The sequence below is a fragment of the Lontra canadensis genome, unplaced genomic scaffold (assembly GCF_010015895.1).
Source record: "Lontra canadensis isolate GAN:19392208 unplaced genomic scaffold, GSC_riverotter_1.0 scaffold61, whole genome shotgun sequence".
NCBI classification, from domain to species: Eukaryota; Metazoa; Chordata; class Mammalia; order Carnivora; family Mustelidae; genus Lontra; species Lontra canadensis.
Window position 1 is genome coordinate 9,727,431 of NW_022631055.1, and position 20,326 is coordinate 9,747,756.

The 20,326-nt window shown below is 37.7% G+C and overlaps 1 protein-coding gene across 1 annotated transcript in view; it reads left to right on the plus strand.

Annotated features, from left to right (window-relative positions):
- Positions 1-20,326, plus strand: part of TMEM131 (transmembrane protein 131) — a 213,815-nt gene that overhangs the window by 61,751 nt on the left and 131,738 nt on the right. Inside the window, exon 3 of the mRNA XM_032877892.1 lies at positions 13,771-13,811. Coding sequence (XP_032733783.1) covers positions 13,771-13,811 — 41 coding nt within the window. The remainder of the gene's footprint in view (positions 1-13,770; positions 13,812-20,326) is intronic.

Below are 20,326 nucleotides of genomic sequence, written 5' to 3' on the forward strand. Positions count from 1 at the left end.
TGCGCTATTGTAAATAAATGGTGTCTCTTGGTGAACATATGCATTTCTGGTAGAGTTGAGTGTAATGCTGGGATATAGGTTATGAATCTTCTATTTTAGTATGTAATGCCATATGGTTTTCCAAAGTGCTTGTTCCAGCTTACAGTTCCATCATCAGGAAGTGTTCTGCAGTACTTCATATTTTTTTTTTAAAGTATTCTGAAGAGTGAGTGATAGTATCTTATTGTACTTTTAATTTGCATTTCTCTGATTCCTAATAAGGTGGAGTAACTTTTCATGTTTATTTGACCATTTGGATATCTTTTGTGAAATCTCAGTTAAACCTTTGGCCCTGTTTAACTGTTGGGTTGCATGTGTTTTTTCCTCTAGTATGATAGGAGTTCTTTTTAAATCTGGTACAATTCTGGTTATATATATTAGAAGTATCTTCTGCTTGGTGGATTACCCTTTCCACACATAATGGTGACTTTGATAAACAGAAATTCTTACTTTTAATTAATCTTAATGTAGTTTAAACTCTATTTTCCATTACAGTTTATACTTTTTCTGTACTGCTAAGAAAATATTTTCCTATCCAAGGTCATAAAAATATTCTCCTGTATTATTGTATAAAATACAGATATTTATTGTTTTGCCTTTCATAATTATAGCTATAATTCTAACTGAAATTGACTTTGTTATTGGTGTGAGGTCATAGTTTTATTTCTCATACAGATACTGACTTGTCCCAGTACCCTTCATTGTTCCCCAATATTTTCTTTCCCCAATATTCTTCAGTGACACTTTATTCACAAGTCAAGGATCCATGTATGCATGGATCTATTTCTGGGCTCGGTTGCCTTTTCTCTTCTATAAAAGTAGAAATTCATATGGGCCAACATAAAATACAGAAATGCAATTGTTTTTTATATATTGACTATTACTGCAAACTAGCTAAATTACTAGTTGTTTCTAAAAACTTATCTGTAGATGCTCTGGACTAGGTCCATAAACTATCATAGTTTTAAGTTAATAACATTGTATTTCTAACTTTACAGTCCTTTTAGCTTTTAATTCTTTCTCTTGCTTCACTTTACTGGCTACAGTCATTATGATGTTGAATATAAGCGGTATTTAGTGTGTATCTTTGACCTTACTTTGATACCTCGTCTCAGAGATAAAACCTCCAGCATTTCATTAAGTGTGTTGTTTAGTATAGTTTTTCTCCACCCCAATAGATACCCTTTATCATATGTGTCAGTTGGGGTTCTCAGCAAGATCTTGAGGTAGAGTCAGAGAAGTACTAGGGATTTACTTGAGGGCAATAGGAGCAAAAAATAATAAAATTTACTGAAAACAAATTAGAACTAGAATTCTATACCCAGTGAAAATACTCTTCACATGTAAAGAGAAAATAACAAAAAAAAAGCAAACCCTAGGAAAATCTGATGTCCAGAGTTATTATGTTAGTAGATTCACATGTCCGGTTTTCAACAGAAAAAATAACAATTCATACCAAAAAAAAATGTGAAAGTGTGACCCATTCATGGAGGGAAAAAAAATCGGGATAGAAGAAAATTAAAAAGAACCAAACAGGAATACTGAATTGAAAAAATTTATTAGAAGGTTTCAAAAGCAGATTTTTTTCAAGCAGAAGAAAGAATAAGCAAACATGAAGATGTGTTATTTGGAATTATCTAGGAGGAAGAGCAATCAATTTTTTTTATGTCTATTAATAGTTGCTTTATATATTTAGGTGCATGTTTGGTGCTTAAATATTTACAGTTGTTACTGCTCAGGTTATCATGACCTGAGCTGAAATTAAGTCAGATGCTTAACCAAGTGAGCCACCCAGGTCCCCTACATATTTTTATTTTTAATGCTCTTTATCCTTTGTATGTTTGAGCTGCTGAGACCATTTACCTTCAGCCTGAAGAATATTATTCTCGATTATTTCCTTTGGTGCAAATCTTCTGGTGACAAATTCTCTACAATCTTGTCTGTTTGAAAATGTCTTTATTTTTTCTCTTGTTAAATTGTTTTGTCATTATGTAGAGTCCTTCTTTGTCTCTTGTTAGTCTTTGTTTTAAAGTCCATTTTTTTGGGATAAAAGTGTGCTACCCTAGCTTGCTTTTGATTTCATTTTGCCTGGTACATACTGTTCCATCTCTTTACTTTCATTCTACATATGTGTTTAGGTATGAAATGAGTCTCCTGTAGGCAGCGTATAGGTGGGTCTTGCTTTATCATCCATTCCATCACCCTGTGATTGAAGCACTTAATGGATTCGTATTCAAAATAATTATTGTTAGATATGTACTTACTGCCATTTTGTTAACTTGTTTTATGGTTGTTTTTGTAGTTCTCTCTTCCTTTCTTCTCGTGCTCTTTTTCCTTGCTTAATGGCTTTCTTTAGTCATATGCTTCAATTCCTTCCTTTTAATTTCTTGCATATCTAATACAGGTTTTTAATTTGTGGTTTCTATTAGGTTAATGTACATCCCTTATGCAAATGGAAGTCAATATTAAGTTGATGATCACTTAAGTTTGAATTGATTCTAGAAGCACTAAATTTTTACCTCTCATACCCACATCCTATGTATATAATGCCATGCTCTCCATCCTTTTATTTTGTGTATCCTTTGACTCATTTTTATATATGTAATTGATTTTGCTGTTTTTGTGCTTTAATGTCTGTACTGTTTCTATAAGTGATGAATCTACTACTTTTATTATGTTTGCATTTACCTGTGAAATTTTTTCTTTTTAAAACTCTTACTTCTGATTATGGCCTTTTCTTTTCAGTCAGAGAATTCCCTTTGCTGTTTCTTGGCAGACTGGTTTAGTGGCAATGAACTTCTCTAAGTTTTGTCTGGGAAACTCTCTCTCCTTCTATTCTGAATGATAGCTTTGCTGGGTCAGGTATTTTCTGTTGCAGGTTTTTTCCCTTCAGCACTTTTAAGATTTTATGCCACTCTCTTATGACCTGTAGAGTTTCTGCTGAAAAATCAGCTAACAGCTTTATGGGGTTCCCCCTGAGTGTACTGTTTTCTCTTGCTGCTTTTAAAATTCTCTCTTTATCACTGTTTTTTTGTTTGTTTGTTTTTGTTTTTCCCTTTTAATTATGATGTATCTTAGTGTGGACTTCCTTGGGTTGATTTTGTTGGGGATTCTCTGTGCCTTCTAGATCTGGATTTCTGTTTCCTTCCCCAGAGTCAGGAAATTTTCAGCTATTATTTCTTCAAATAAAGTTGTTGCCCCCTTTTCTCTTTCCTTTCCTCAGATCCCTGTGATGCAGTTGTTCTTAATTCCCCCAACCTATTCTCATTTTTTACTGTTCTTTTTTCTTTTTGCTGTTTCATGTTGTTGCTTTCCATTACTCTGTCTTACAGCTCACTGATCTGTTCTGCCTCCTTTAATATGCTGTTGATTCCCTCTAATGTATTTTTAATTTTAGTCATTGAGTTCTTCATCTCTGATTAGTTCTTTTTTATATTTTCTGTCTCTTTGTTGAAGGTCTCATTGAGATCCTTCACTATTTTCTCAAGTGCAATAAGTATCTCTATGGCCATTTGAATTCTTAGGTCTATTGCTTATCTCCATTTCATGTACCCCTTTTGGTGTTTTTGTCGTGTTCCTTCATTTGGGACATATTCCTGTGTCCTCATTTTGTCTAACCCTGTGTTTATTTCTGTGTATTAAGAAAAATAATCTGTTTTCCAATTTTGAAAGTAGCCTTCGGAAGAAGAGTTCCTTTGGTACCCTGTAGTGCAGTGACCCATGTTCACCAAAACCAGGCGCTTTAGGGGTGTATCCTGTGTGGGTTGCATGTGCCCTACTCTTGTGGCTAAGCTATGTTTGCTTTTAGTCCAGTCAGCTACAATTGCCTGCTTTACCTGTTTGGGCCACAGTTTGGTCCCTGTGCTGTTAAGGGGCCAGTCTGGCTACCTTGCACTTGTAGCTGGGTAGTATCTAGTGGTCAGACCAGATGTCTGCCCACAGCCCATTTCCCCGGTCTGTAGTTACATGGAACTGCAGTGCTGTCTCATGGTGTCCCCTGAGAGATTTTTGTTGGTAGACAGGACTGGCATTCAGATCAGGTGTGTACTCCCAGTTCATATGCTGGGGCTGCAGTTAAACTGGTATGTGCGGTTATCTCCCCCTTTTCTCAAAACAGAAATTACTTTGGAGTGGTAGTGGTCCCTTCCAGGACAACATGCTGGAAGTGACAGAGCAGGAGCCACTTTGAAGGCACTCTTACCAAGTAGGGCAGGTTGGATGGGGCAGATCTGCAGGAAAAAAAAGATCTGTGTGGTGCACAGTCTTAGCAAGTAGGGTGTTTTAACGGGCTCCCACAGGTATCCTGCTATTTGGGAGGGTGGGGGACGGAAAGTTCTTTTGTTCTTAGAGAAGTCTTCTAACAATCCCAGCTCCTCCAGCACATGTTCTGAATAAATAACCACCTTCACATATACCCCACATGCTTTTCAAACTGCTGCTTCTATGAACTATCTCCATGGGATTGTCTTGTTTTCTCTTTAAAGGCAGGGACTTCGCTTCCTAAGGCCCCTGGCTCTCCCAGAACTAAGCCCACTGATTTTAAAAGAAACCAGAATTAAGCTCCACTGATTGTAAAACTTGTAAATTTAAGCCCCACTGGTTTTTAAAGCCACATGTTATGTGGTCTCATCTTCTTAGGGTAGGTCCCCTTGTCTGGGGTGCCTGGTGTGGAATTTGCTCCTAACATTTCCACATGCTTGTGGTGTTCCACATGCTTGTGGTGTTTCTCCTGTTTGTGGTTAGCCTTGCAGGCAGATTGATTCCCAACCACGTTTCTCCCCCGCTACCCTTTTCAGTGTGGCCTCTTCTCTACAATTAACTGTGACAAGTCTGTTCTTCTAGTCTTCACATTGTTTTCTTATTTAGTTATACTCTTGTAGCTGTTCTCTAGGTGTGTCTGTGGGAAAGAGGTGAGGTTAGGATCCTCCTACTCTGCCATCTTCCCAGAAGTCCTCAATAATTTTTATAAGATAGATATCATACAGAGTATCATCTCCAATCACAAGAAGATGAAATTAGAAATCAGTAACAGAAGGAAAACTGAAAAATTCACATATTTGTGGAAATTACACAAGGGAAATTAGAAACTATAGAGAGATGAATGAAAATGAAAACACAACATACCAAAAAACTATGTAATACACCAAAAGCAGTGGTAAGGAGGAAATTTATAGCTGTAAATGCTGATGTTAGAAAAAAGATCTCAAATCAATAACCTAACTTTACAACTTAAGGAAGTACAAAAATAAGAATAAGCTAAACCCAAAGGTAGCAAAAGGAAAGACTAGTAAAGATCAGAACAGAGATAAATGAGATAGAGAATATGAGAAATAGAGAAAATAAATGAAACCAAAAGTTGCTTCTTTGAAAAATACCAGCAATGTTGACAAAGTCTTACCTATGTGGATTAAGAATGAAAGGCGGCCAGATTACTAAATTCAGAGATGAAAGTTGGGACGTCACTACTGATCATACAGAAATAAAAAGAATTATAGGAGAGTACTGTGAACAGTTGTACACCAACAAACTGTATAGCCTCAATTAAATGGACAAATTCTAAGAAACACAATACCTACCAGGATTAAGTAATAAAGAAAGAGAAAATCCAAAGAGACCTATATAACTGGTAAGAAGAGTCAATCAGTAATCCAAAATCTCCCAACAAAAAAAACTTGCACCTGATGGCTTCATTGGTGAATTCCACCAAACATTTGAAAAACTCCCAATCCTTCCCTATACTTCTCCTAAAAATTAAGGAGGAAGAGAACATTTCGTAATTCCAGCATTACTCTGATAACAAAGCCAAAGACACAACAATGAAGGAAAAGTACAGACAGTCTCCCTTACGAACACTGATGCAAAGTCCTCAACAAAAGACTAGCAAACTGAATGTAACCACTTATAAAAAGGATGATATACTGTGTCAAAGCATGGAAGCAATTCAGGGATCTACCAACAGATATATGGATAAACAAAATGAAGTTTATACATATAATAGAACACGTATCAACCTTAAAAAGGTAGGAAAACCTGACATATGGTATAACATGAGTGAATCTTAAGGAAATACACTAAGTGAAATAAGTCAGTTACAAAAAGATAAATACTGTATGGTTCTACTTATACAAAGTACTTAGACTAGTCAAAATTGTAGAGACAAAGTAAGAATGGTGCTTGCCAGGCCTGGAAGGAGGAGGGACTGGAGAGTTGTTTAGTGGGTACAGAGTTTAAAGTTTGCAAGAAGTTGGGCTGCCTGGGTGGCTCAGTGGGTTGGGCCTCTGCCTTCGGCTCGGGTCATGATCTCGGGGTCCTGGGATCAAGTTCCACATCGGGCTCTCTGCTGGGCTGGGAGCCTGCTTCCTCCTCCATCTCTCTCTCTCCCTCTCTGCCTACTTGTGATCTCTGTCTGTCAAATAAGTAAAGTTTGCAAGAAGAAAGGAGTTCTAGTGATAGATGGTAGTGACGGTTGCCCGACACTGCAAATGTATTTAATGCCACTGAGCTGTACAATTAAAAATAGTTAAGATGGGGCACCTTAAGATGGGTGGCTCAGTCATTAAACGTCTGCCTTCAGCTCAGGTTGTGATCCCAAGGTTCTGGGATCGAGTCCCACATGGGCTCCCTGATCAGCAGGAAGCCTCCTTCTCCCTCTCCCACTCCCCACTTCCCTCTCTTGCTGTGTCTCTCTCTGTCAAATAAATAAAAAAAATTTTTTTTAAATGGTAAGTTTTACATTATGTGTATTTTACTACAATAAAAAAGGAAAAAAAACAAAAATTTGGTAGCAAGCTAGATTTGGCTTATGGACTATAGATTATCAACCACTGTTCTAATTTTTCTTGGGAATGGCCTTACTGTTTTCTTGAGATAAAGGAAGAGGGAGCTGTGATTTTGATATACACAGAATTATAAAAGTATTCATCTTTCTTTTAAGAAAGTGGTTCTATTACAAAAGAAATACATGCTTGTAAAAAATATGGAAAATTTGGAAAAATAATAAATAATTTTAAGTAATATTTATTGGACATTGCCAAGTGCCAGGTACTCTTTTAATTCTTAAATACATGAGATAGGTATTAATTACATGATCATTTTTTCAGGGGAGATATTAAAGAATAGAGAGTTTAAGTAACTTAACCCGGTAAGTGAGTAGTAAGTGGTAAAGCTAGAATTCAATACCAAGCTTTTGGACTCTAAAGCATAAGTTCTAAACCACTGTACTCTAGAGTGGGAACTTGGGAGTTATCCTTGTATTCCAGTACCCAAATTTATTGATTTTCCATGATTTTCATTGTGGACATAGCTTTGATTTCTCATTCTGCATAGTCAAGTTTTACAGTATAACTGATTTCAATGCCCAGAGCAGTTATTTCTCATCATGTCAAGTTAAATGCTTGTTGGAGGTGGGGAAATGTTTGGGACACTAGAAGGCCCTCAGTAGAGGCTAACATCTGTACAGCTCTTCACAGTTGACAGGAAGCCTCTTCACATATTCCCAGGGTTACTTGGCTAGTAAGAGCAGAGCTGGTATTTGAACACAGGTTCTTTGGTTTTGTTTTTTTTACTTCAAATTCTGAGTCTTCTCAGAACTGTCTGCTCTCTGTCTCATGCCCATTTTTGACTCTCTACTCTCTTCACATTACCATTTCATATCCTCTGTTTTAAAGATAAATGGTACCAAAAAAGCTAAGTAGCTCGCTCAAAAATAGCCTTAAAAAATGAGAACAAAGAACATCAAAAGATATTAAAATAGTATTAAAATATACAGGGGAGCCTGGGTGGCTCAGTGGGTTGAGCCTCTGACTTCGGCTCGGGCCATGATCCCGGGGTCCTGGGATCGAGCCCCACATCGGGCTCTCTGCTCAGCGGGGAGCCTGCTTTCCCTCCTCTCTCTGCCTGCCTTTCTGCCTACTTGTGATCTCTGTCTGTCAAATAAATAAATAAAATCTTTAAAAATAAATAAATAAAATATACAGACATCTCTTACAGCTTATACAAAAACTAGCTCATAAATGATTATAGACTTAAATATAAAACTATGCAAAAATATATAAAACTATAAAACTCTTATTTTTATTATTTAATTTTTTTTAAGATTTTATTTATTTGAGAGAGAGAGAGTGAGAAACAGCCTGAGAGGGGAGAGGATCAGAGGGAGAAGCAGGTTCCCCACTGAGCCAGGAGCCCAATGCAGGACTCGATCCCAGGACTCTGGAATCATCACCTGAGCCAAAGGCAGTCACTTAACCAACTGAGCCACCCAGGCACCCCCAAACTATAAAACTTTTAGAAAAAAACATTGGAGAAAAGCTTCAGGATAGAGGGCTAGCAGAGTACTTGACACCAAAGACTTGATACCAGAAGTACAATCCATAAAGGAAAAATTTGTAAATTAAAAGCTTGCTCTACCAGAGACCATGTGAAAAAGATAAAAAGCCAGAATATAGACTAAGAGAAAATATTTGCTAACCATATATCTGACAAAGGACCTAGTTTACGGAATTTATCAGGAACTCTCAAAACTCAATAATAAAATCCAGTCAGGAATCAGCAAAAGACATGACCAGACATTTCACTGAAAAGGATGTACAGATGGCAGAAAGGACATTTGAAAACTGCTCAACCATATTATCCACCCAGAAAATACAGATTAAAACCTAAACTCACAAATTTTTTTCATTGTACGATTATTAGTGTTGTAACCCTTATCTGTGTGCTTTTTCTCTTCCTTTTTGGGGGGTAGGAGCATTTACCCTGTTTTTGCCCATTGTTTGTCAGCATTTCTGCATCATTTTGTATTAGGTATTTACAGTTTATAGTTGGGCTTTAGTTTTCTAACACAGTCCTTTAGTCTTTTTAAAAAATGAGTTTATCTCATTTAATTATACTGTATATGTATTTATTCCACCTAATTTTTATCTTTTCTTTGTTGTTTTCTCTCGATTTAGGAGCTTAATTTTCAGATGTACATTTTAAATATGTTTAAACCTTTATTTCTCAAATTACTTCGAAAATAAAATCATCTGTCTATTGTGATCTTTCTCTTTTAATACTTACGGTGTTTTGTTGGCATGTGCTGAGATTTTTATTCTTGTCTATTATGATTAAATGATTTTTCTATTTTGTGGCTTACACTTTAAAAACAACATTTACTTTCTGCTTTTCTAATCTTCTTTCCACAGTTCCTTTGCCGTGACCATCTGCCTATCTTTCACAAGACAGCTTCCTCATTTGCAATTCTTCATGAGTAATCTTGTTGGCCAGATTGTCTTCATGAAGAATTTTTCCCCCTTAAGAAAATGTACATGGGTGATAAACTTTGAGTTCCCTTTTAGTCAACTTCACTTAAGAACCACAATGTTGCATGTTCTAGAATTCTTAGGTTACATTCTTTATTGAAGTATGAGTGACACACAATAAACTATATGTGTTTCAGGTGTACAGTTTGAAGAGTTTAATATTTATACCCTTGTGAAACCATCACTGCAATCAAGAAAACATATCCATCACACCCAAAAGTTTACTTGTGACCCTTGGTAATCCCTCCACCCTCACCCTCCATTTCTAGGCAATTGCAATCACTGTTCTGCTGTCACTATCATTTTATACTATAAACCATTTTATATAAATGCATTCACACAGAATGTACTTTGGTGGGGGTGGGGGGGTGTCTGACTCAGCATAATTATTTTGTGATTCACCTATGTTGTATCATCAGTTTATTCTTTTTTATGCTCAGATGTTATTTTTTGCTCTTTTAAAAATAATATATGTATTATGAAATGAAAAAGAAATGTTTAAAGAAACAAGAAACTTTCCCAGTCTTTATTCTTTTTTTATTGCTGAGTAGTATTCCATTGTGTAGATATACCACTATGCATTTATCCATTCACTTGTTAATAGTATTGACCTGCTATAAACATGCTATGAAGATAAAACTGCTGTAACCATTCTTGTGCACATGCTTTTCTTGTGTTTGTCTTGGGTAAATCTCTAGGAGTGGAGAGGCATTATCATATGGTAGGGGTGTGTTTAACTTTGTAAAAAATTGCTAAGCTTTTTCTAGAGTGGTGGTTCTATTTTACATTCCCACTGACATGTATGGAAGTTGTAGTTTTTCCACATTCTCTCCAACTCTTAGTGTGTTTTCAATTTTGGACATTATAATAGGTATATAGTATGTCATTAAGTTTAAATTTGCTTTTCCTTAATAACATACTGAGCATCTTTTCATGTGCTTAACTGACATTTTTATAATTGCTTATTTTAAAAAATGGTGTTGTTTTTTTAAAATTTATATTCACAAGTTATATGTTCAGTATACAAGTCTTTCATCAAATATGTGATTGCAAATATTCTCTCAGTATATGGTTTGCCTTTTCATTTTCATAACAATGTCTTTTGGTGAGCATATTTAAAAAATTTTTATGGAGTCTAGTCTGTCAGGTTTTTTTGTTTTGTTTTGTTTTGTTTACAGTTAGTTGCTTTTGTCCTGTTCATGAAATCTTCCTTTCCAGGATTGCAAAGATAATCTCCTATGTTTTCTTGTTGAAACTGTATAATTAGTTTTTATGCTTAAAACTATAAGTATAAAAGTAATTTGAGTACATGGTGTGACATAAGGATAAAGGCTCAGTTTTCCTTTGCATAAGTTTGTCCTGTTGTTCCAGCACCATTTGCTGAAAAGATAAAGGTTTATGCATTGAACTAGTTGCATTGATTCCTTTGTTGAAAATCAAATGACTGTACATATGTAAGTCCATTTTTGGACTTTCTGCAGTTCTCTTGATCTGTTTGTCTTATCTTTATGGCAGCTCACTGTCATCATTACTGTAACTTTTTAAAAAATTGTAGTGAAATATATGTAGCATAAAAATTACAGTTTTAACCGTTTTAATTTTATATAGTTCAGTGACACTGAATACATTCATATTTGTCTTTGCATCACTACCATCCAGCTCCAGAACTTTTTCATTATCCCAAACTGAAACTGCTCCGTGCTCATTAAACAATAACTCCTCATTCCCTTTACCCTAACCCTTAACAACCACCGTTCTACTTCCTATCTCTATTAGCTTGACTGTTCTAAGTACTTCATATAAATAGGATCATGTAGTCTTTGTCTTTCTGTGACTGGTTTATTTCATTTAGTATAGACTTCGTCTTCAAGGTTCATCCATGTTGTAGCATATGTCAGAATTTTCTTCCTTTTTTTAAAGGCTGAATAATGCTCTGTTGTACATATAAACCCCATGTTGTTTGTCCATTTATCCATCAGTAGACACTTGTGTTACTTTCACACTTTATTGTGGACCGGACTGCAATGAACATGGATATCTACATATTTATTTGAGTCCCTGCTTTCTGCTTTCAATTCTTTTGGGTATATGCCCAGAAGTAGAATTGCTGGATCATGTGGTAATTCTATTATTTAATTTTTTGAGGAACAACCATACCATTTTCCACCATAGCACCACGTTTTACATTCCCGTTAACAGTGCCCAAGGATAGCAATTTCTCCACAACCTTTCCAGCACTTGTTATTTTCTGGCTTTTTGATAGTAGCTATCCTGATGGGAGTGAGGTGGTATCTAATTATAGTTTTGATTTGCATTTCCCTAATAGTGATGTTGAACATCTTTTCATGGGACCATTGGCCATTTGTATATTTCTTTGCAGAAATGTCTATCAAGGCTTGCACTGCCCCCCTTTTTTTAAGATTTATTATTTTAGAGAGCAAGTATGCAAGCAGGGGAGGGGCAGAGAGAAAGGGAGAGAGAGAATCTCTGGCAGACTCCATGCTGAGTGGAATCCAATGCAGGGCTCAATCTCAGGACCCTGAAATCATGACCTGAGTCAAAATCAAGAGTCAGACACCTAACCTACTGAGCTGCCCAGGCCCCCACCCACCCATTTTTAAATCAGGTTTGTTTATTTGGTATTTATCAATAGCAAAGTTGAATTTTAGTGCTTCTTTATATATTTATATATTAACCCTTTATCAAATATATAACATTTTCTCCCACAAGAAAAAATTTGGGGGGCTCTAGGAAGCTCAGTTAAGTGTCTGCCTTTGGCTCAGGTCATGATCTTGGGGTCCTAGGATTGAGCCCTATGTCAGGTTTCCTCTCCTCCTGCCCCTCCCCCCGTTTGTGCTTTCTCTCTCTCTCAAATAAATAAATTCTTTTAAAAAATTTTTTATAATGAAAAGTTAAACATTTTTAAGCACAGAAAATAAGAGTTAAGAATGAATACCCATTTACCTACCACTGAGATAGATTATTATTTTGTCATATTTGCTTATATACACTCATACTTCCATGCACATGCAATTCATATCACTGAAACATTTTAAAGAAAATTACAGACATCTTGACACTTAACCTTCACCCGAGGTTTCACTTTCAAACACTAAGGACATTTTCCCACATCTGTCCTATTTCTTCCAAAATACCATTGCAAAATAATATATATTAATGGGAAAAATAATGCCACAACTCTTCTGCTTTTTCTAATTACCACCTAGAAGCTAACCTTTTGGGATAAGTCCACTGATGGTATTCCTTAGAGTTTTGGCATTTTCTCACATACCATTATTAAGAACTTACCTTCCTCAGTTGTCTACCAATTTCTTGCGTTCTGTCTTGTTCTCCTCTCCTCCATCCTCTCTACACTGCCACCAGAATAGTGTCTTTAAAATTAAATCAGACCATGTCTGTCTCTGTCTCTCTTACTCCTTCAGATCCCTTGTATTACATATAGAGTAGATCAAATTTCAAACTTCTTATCATGGCTTCTCACCAGGACTCAGCATAGTCTAGCCCCTGTCCAGCCCTCCAACCTCATTTTCTACTTTTCTTCCACCTGTCCCTCTGAGCTCCATCCAAATAGACCTTCTGTTTCTTGAATGTCCAGGCTCTTTTCTGAAGTCGGATCTGTGTACCTGTTGTTTTTTCCACCACTACACAGCCCTGTTTCCACACACAGCTTTTTTTACACTTAATCACGTTCAGTGTAGATACGATTTCTTCAGACAGGCATTCCCTCATGATACATTGAAACACATCACCATTTATTCTCTTTCACAGTACCTTTCCAACATTTCATAGTTCTTTCATATTTATTTAGATTGTTTTTAAGATTTTATTTATTTATTTGAGAGAGCGAGAGCATGCGCGCACAGAGGGAGAGGGAGAGGGAAAAGCAGACTCCCTGCTGAGCAGGGAGCCCAATATAGGGCTCAGTTCCAGGACCCTCAGATCATGATTTGAGCTGAAGGTAGACACTTAACCAACTGAGCCACCCAGGTGCTCCTATATTTATTTAGTTTTAAAATGGCTCTTCCCCCACACCCTTGAGCTCCTTAGCAGCAGGAGCCGTTATACACCAACACCAGCCACACAGTTGGTAAGCAGTGAGCAATGAGAGGCCCAGCTGGCCTCCCAAAGTGATTGCATAGCGGACTCTTCTCACAGGATGTATTGGTTTAGCAAACTCTTAAAAATCACATAACTCTGTATTCTTTTCATGTGTGTTTAAAATTTAATCCCAAATTATTCTCTCATTTGAATTATGTAATGTGACATATCATTTCCTTTGATTTAAGGATTGGGTTTAACCTGAAAATCTAAGTGAGCGTATGATCGAAGTTGAAACTGCAGTATATTTTGGATGTTCTGTTTGTCTATAGTAGAAAGGTTTCAGTGTTTTCATTGTTTTCTTCCTTCGCAGACTGAGACAACACTTGGACTCAGTTCGTATCAACAGAAAAGGTAAGGAATATATGTATATTTTATAACATAAAATTGTATGTATTTAATAAGATACTAACGTAATTTCAGTTCCTTTTGGTGGATTCCAGCAATACTGTCCTTCTCTTGCACCACCTTTTTTGGTGAAGAGGAAAAAGCAAGTTATAAGTCACATTATATCATGTATTTCAAGTGTGGAAAACCAGGTTAAGATCTGAATTTGCAGGTGAGGTATATCATATAGTCTTTCTCCCCATCATATCTGGGGAGGATCAGCTTTGTAACTCCCTAGTAATTTCCCCTGGCTGTTGCTACCTATTGTGGACTGACTGTTCCTGCCATTAGTTACCATAAGGTGTCTGCCTACAGAGCTGTGAAACCTAAGTCACTGAAAGAGACCCCTTTTGAACACAGCTTCTCTGTGAAAACAAACAAGGGAGTTGTTTTACCCTTAGGTATTATGAAAATAGGTACATGCATGTGAATTTGAAGATGTCTTTCTCACATCCAAATTCTTTGGTCTTTTGGTACCTTCTCACATCTAAAGGGAGACAATATAAACAGAAAGTTACTATCCTGATGAACTTGCATACCCAGTGAGGGTCTGTACCTGGTATTTAAAGGAGAATGAGAGCTGTGAATTAAATATCCTTGAATGTCCTTGGCCTAGTGAAATGAAGTTTTCATCAGCAAAGAACTTTATTCTGAGAGAGAAGTAGCACATACTCAGAGTAAGACAATAAAACTCAACTTCATAAATACAATAATGAAACTCCTCATTCACTGGTTTTGCTTTTTTCACTCTTAGATCTGCAGTAACATGACCCTACCTCCTCATTGTTCTGTCCGTCTGCCTAATTTTATATGCCCTGTTGAGACCTGCTTCACCCATGAACCCTACCCAAAAGACACACCCACTGCCTACACTAAGATGTAGACTACTCCGCTCTCGTATTATAAAGCCTAATGCCACCCTTCTACCCCTCTACCCCTTCACAAATATTTTTGGGACTGGGGTGGATTATTTCCAGAATACTCCATGTCTAGCCTGATGCCACCTTGGCTAGACCATCTGAGAACCCTAGAATCCCCTGACTCCTCTAGAGCTAAACTCGTTGGAAGAAAGGCACACCTGTTATCTTGTGCTACTTTCTTGTTACTTTATTCCAGCAGTTGGGAAATTAGCTATGAAATTATATTGGCTACATTTATGAAGATGATGTTATTCATCCATCATCAAGATTTGGCTTTAAGTTATTTTCCTAGTATAATGAAGAATTTACATCAATACATAATTATATTCTGATCTCATGTTCCACTTATCTGTGATCCACATCTGCCTAACAAACTAGCCCAGTTTACTTGCATAGAGCAATCATATTATTATGCTGTCAGACTCTGTAAGCCAGGAGTTTAGACAGAGCACAGCAGAGACAGCTTGTCTGTGCTCCATGGTGATGGGGGCCTCAGCTGGGGAGACTCCAGAACTAGAGGCATGTTCACTCGCATGCTGATGTTAACTTGTTACCTGGAATTCAGCTAGGCTGTCACCTAGAATGCCTACATTTGGGTCCTTCTGTGTGGTCTTTTCACAAAGACTTGTTTGGGCTCCCTCACAGTATGATAGCTGGATTTCAAGAGTGAACATCCCAAAGAGAGCCAGTAAAAGCTGTATTGTATTTTTGACCTTCACTGTGAAGTCATGTAGTGTTACTTCTGTTGGCTGCTGCTGTTCAACCACTTAGGTTGGTCTTGATTTAAGGCATGGGAGAGGGGAGAAAGATGTGGGGATGGGGAATTGGGTGAGGGGAATGATGAATATTCGATGATTTACAGATATGTTTTAAAACCATCACACTTCACTTTTTTTTTTTTTTTTTTAACTAAGATCATGAATTCATTAAACTACTGGGTTCAAATTGGAATGCATATGCTATGGGTATGAACCTGGATTAGGTACTAAACATACGTTTTAGCCCAGGCTACTGTCACAAAATACCACATAGACTGAGTGGCTTAAACATTTTTTTCCTCACAGTTTTGGAGACCAGAAGTCCAAGATCAAGGTGCCAGCAGATTGGTTCCCCAGTGAAGGCTTTGTCCTTGGCTTACAGATAGCTGCTGTCTCCCTTTTATCCTCAAATTGCAAAGAAGGAGAATGGAAGCAAGCTCTCTGGTGTCACTTCTTTTAAAGGCACTAATGCTATCATGAGGGCCTCATTCTTGTGACCTTCTCTAAACCTAATTACCTCTCAAAGCCTATCATATCAGAGGGTTAGGGCATCAACATGCAAATTTGGGGGGGGATACAATTCAATCCATAACAATATACAGGCTTAAATTTAGACTTTGAACCTAATATCAACTAACAAAAAACTAAACTAAAGCACTATATTTGTGGCTCACCATTAATAAGTTATTTTAAAACATATATATGACATGGAAAAGCAAATACAGCCTCCACACTTACAAGAACATAATCAGAACATAGCTTGCACACATTTAGTTACTTTTTTTAACATGTGGCTCAGCGCTACACAAAGTAAACACTGCCAGAGCTCTCATTTAAGTAAGAATAACTTAAATAAAATTGCATATGTGAATGAAAATATAAGTGTGCAATTGTGTAACAACAGAAGTTGTAAATAAAATGTGTAGTTGTAAACACAACAGAAATTATAATTTTTTTCAGTTTAAAAACTACTCTGTAAAAATGTCAGCATTTGGGTTTGGGTCTCAAAATTTGACTAAGGTGAAAGTTAAATGATTTCAAAGGATTCTAAGTACAGGAGACCTTAATAGTTAGTGTTATTGAGCCCCTTGTTTGACACACAAGGAAGCTGAGACCCTTAGAACCAAGGAATATGCTTGCGGGGAAAGCGGCACAGTTTCAGTTAGAATTCGTCATCTTCTGATTGCCAGGCTGTGTGTGTTCACTCTGATTGTGTGCACAGCAAGTATGTAGTCCTTCTGTATTCCCTGGATTTTCTTTTTCAGCCAGTATTCCTAGAGGTTTCTGAAAGTACCTGCTCAGTGCTGGGACTGTGTGTGTAGCCCCTGCCTTTAGGCGTCTTGAAGGGCAATGAAGACATCCCTTCTGATGAGGTCATAGAGCACAGGTGTTAAAGTGACAAAACACAGCCTACTGTGGGGGGGGGGGGGGAAGCACACTTGAAAGGATGTCATAAAGGGTTGTAGGGATCAAGGTACTGAAGACACAGGTATGCCCTTCACTTGCATCATCAAGATGATCCACAAGGCCCAAGGCATAGCTGAGGTGAAGGCTGGCTTCTGACTCCAGAGCCTGGTCCACCTCTGGAGATTACTGCCTCTACCAGTCTCCTCTTGCAGCATGGCCAGTGTCCACTGAGCGTTAGATTGCTGGGAGGCACACTTTGTCCTTTGAACTTCTCTCGTCTTTTCTGCATCAATTTCTCACTGTTGGTGCTCCCCAGATGTATAAGCCACATGCTGCCTGCCTCCTGGCTTTATTAGTAAGCCAGTAGATTCTGCCCCATGCTTTCTTAAAATTCCTGTACATGATCTCTTGGATCAAAACTCTCATTCTTTAAGTGAAACCTTACCTGCCCCAGGGAAATTTGTAACATGAAAAGCTCAGCTAATAGAATGATTCTGTACCTAGTGGATTGTATAGCAGTACAATGGTAGATGCTAGCCTCTAGCTACTGTTTCTTTCTCCCCGGCCTTTTCCTCTCCCTCCTCCCCCTCACCACCCACCCTTATCATCTCTGTTAGTTCTGGGGACAGGTTTGACTCCATGGGCTTTTAGGATATTCTGCAAGGGAATGAACTGCTGTTTTCATGATCTCAGAATTGTGGGAAGTAAAACCATGGAAAACACAATTTTCCAGGATCCCCTTTTCCTATTCCTCTCCTTTGTTCTGGCTCACCCCTTCTGATTTGTTTTAATATGATTATCAGTTACGTAATAATATTTTGTTTACAATGATAGAATGGTAGAGGATGTACAGATAGTGTTCCATCAGTGTTTATTTGAGTTGAACACCAAAGTATTACAATAAATACTAGTAATGGTTGAGTATTTTGTGACATGAGGCCATCTTTCATGGTTGACTTTTCCTGGGAGTGTGGAGCCCTGTGGTGGAAGATGAGAAGTCAAAAGTCCTGAGTTCTCTGTTCACCGTCTGTGGGGGCCTGGAAAACATCTACTTCACTGCTCTGAGCACGACTTTCATTGGCAAACTGGGGAAGATGATTTCTCTGCCTGGTATATCTTACAGATGATAATAAGGTTATGTATTTATATAAGGTTGTTGTGAGGATCAAATGAGAAGATTTATTTGGCCAACTATAGTTTGCGAACTTTAAAATGTTATATGAATGTAAGTTGTGGTTGTGTGATCATTTATTTGCTCAGTCACTCAGCAAACGTTTGCTGGGATCTTCGGGTATGCCAGGCTTTGTTGTAAGAACTGGTGACTTAGTAGTTGTATTTGTTATCTCTCACCTTGTAATAAACTACCCCCAAACCTAGCGGCTTCAAACAGCAAGCATATATCATCTTCCTGTTTCTGGAAGTGAGGAATTTGGAAGCACCTCAGTGAAGTAGTTGTGGCTCAGGATCCCTCCTGAGATGGCAGTTCAGGTATCAACCCACATCTGAAGGCCTGGGCCAGCTAGATCCTCTTCGGGATGGCTCACTCATGTAACTCTTGGCAAAAAGCCTTAGTTTTGGGGGCGCCTGAGTGGCTCAGTGGGTTAAGCCTCTGCCTTCGTCTCAGGTCATGATCTCAGGGTCCTGGGATCAAGCCCCACATCGGGCTCTCTGCTCGACAGGGAGCTTGCTTCCCCCTTCCTCTCTGCCTGCCTCTCTGCCTACTTGTGATCTCTCTCAGTGTGTGTCAAATAAATAAATGGAATCTTTAAAAAAAAAAAAAAGGCTTAGTTTTTCTTGGCTTGTTGGCAAGAGGCCTTTTTCCTTCACCATGTTGAAGCATCCATAGGGCTGTTTAAATGTTGCCACATCACGACAGCTGGTGACCCCAGAACAGGTGATGCAAGAGAAATGAGGAGGAAGCCACAGTGTCTTTTGTAATTGAGTCTTACAGTCACACACCATCACTTCTGCCATATTCCATTCATAAGAAGTCACCCCCAAGGCCAGGGGAATTAAGCGCCATCTCTTGAAGAGAGGAGTATCAGAGAATCTGTGGCCATATTTTAAAACTACTATAGTGCTGGATGGGCGAGATAGTCTAAGACTCCTGCCCTGGTGTGGAGCCTGTGTTCAAATGAGGAAAACAGACAGTAAGCCCCTAAATAAGTAAATGCAGCTAGAGAGTAGTCTGGAATAGACAGGACTGCATAGGTTCTTTAGATGGGATGTTAAGGAAGGCTTCTCTGAAATGCTGTTTAAGTTTACCTGGTGAAAGTCTTAGGGAAGAGCATTTCAGACAGAGAAGCAGCTAATGTAGAGCTCTTGGGTTGGGAATACTGCTACTGTTGTTATTTTCATAAGAGCTGAAAATGTTAGCAAATACAGCTAGGTAAGAAGGATATATGTGTATATGTGTGTGTATGCATTTAATGTTCATGAGAAGAACCAGATTCTTCTAATCTTTAAGTTTCCTGGTGTACCTGGGAAATAAGCCAAAAATACTGGGCTGGGAAATACATGGTGTTGAGATTCTTTAATTGACTGTATAGTTTCCTTATTATTAAGTACAACTCTTTTGATTGCCTATAGTAGCCATAAGCATCCAGAAGATTGTAGTTAGATCCAAAACTTGGTAATATTTTAGTGGAAGATAAAATCTGTTAATACAGTTTCACTAATACCTGTTTTAAATTTTGTAAAAAAAAAAAAAAAAGAAAGAAAAGAAAAGCTAAAGGGAATGTCCTTAAGCTGTGTTTTTGTTTTTGTTTTTGTTTTTTTTTAAAGATTTCATTGGGGTTTGTACTTTTATTTTCTAGTTCTGGAGCTTTTAGCTGCACATGAAGTGACAGATATGCGCCCCCCCCAAAGGCACTACTTTACATAAATCTTGGAGACTGTAGTAAGTTGATGATAGGAAGTCAACTTACCAGAAGTTAGCTTAAGTAAAGATAGGATTAACTTTGTGTTAAACCACAGAAGCAGATGTTGGTAAGCTCCTTTGAGTAGGCCAGTTTACTTATTTTTTTAAAGCATCACATTATTCTCACCTTAAATACAAGTGTGACAGAATTGAGATTTTTGGAATGATGGTATGAGGAGCTTGGGGACTTCTCCCCATAAGAAACATTTGTTAGGATGGTTAAAATGAGCAAAGACAGAGTATCTGGAGATAGTTCAAAGGACTTACAATGAATTGAGAAACATTTATTCAACAAAATCTGTATGAACGTGGTAAGAACAGTGTGGGAGGTCATAGCATTCAAGCTATGAATCACTCCACAGCGCTGCCTTTCATCAGAACTGTTTCAGTGGGCTTGGTAGACAAGTAGATGTTCCCATCTCCCCCAGCTCACTGGGATGGGACAGTTATTCCAATCGGATATGGCAGCCAGAGAAC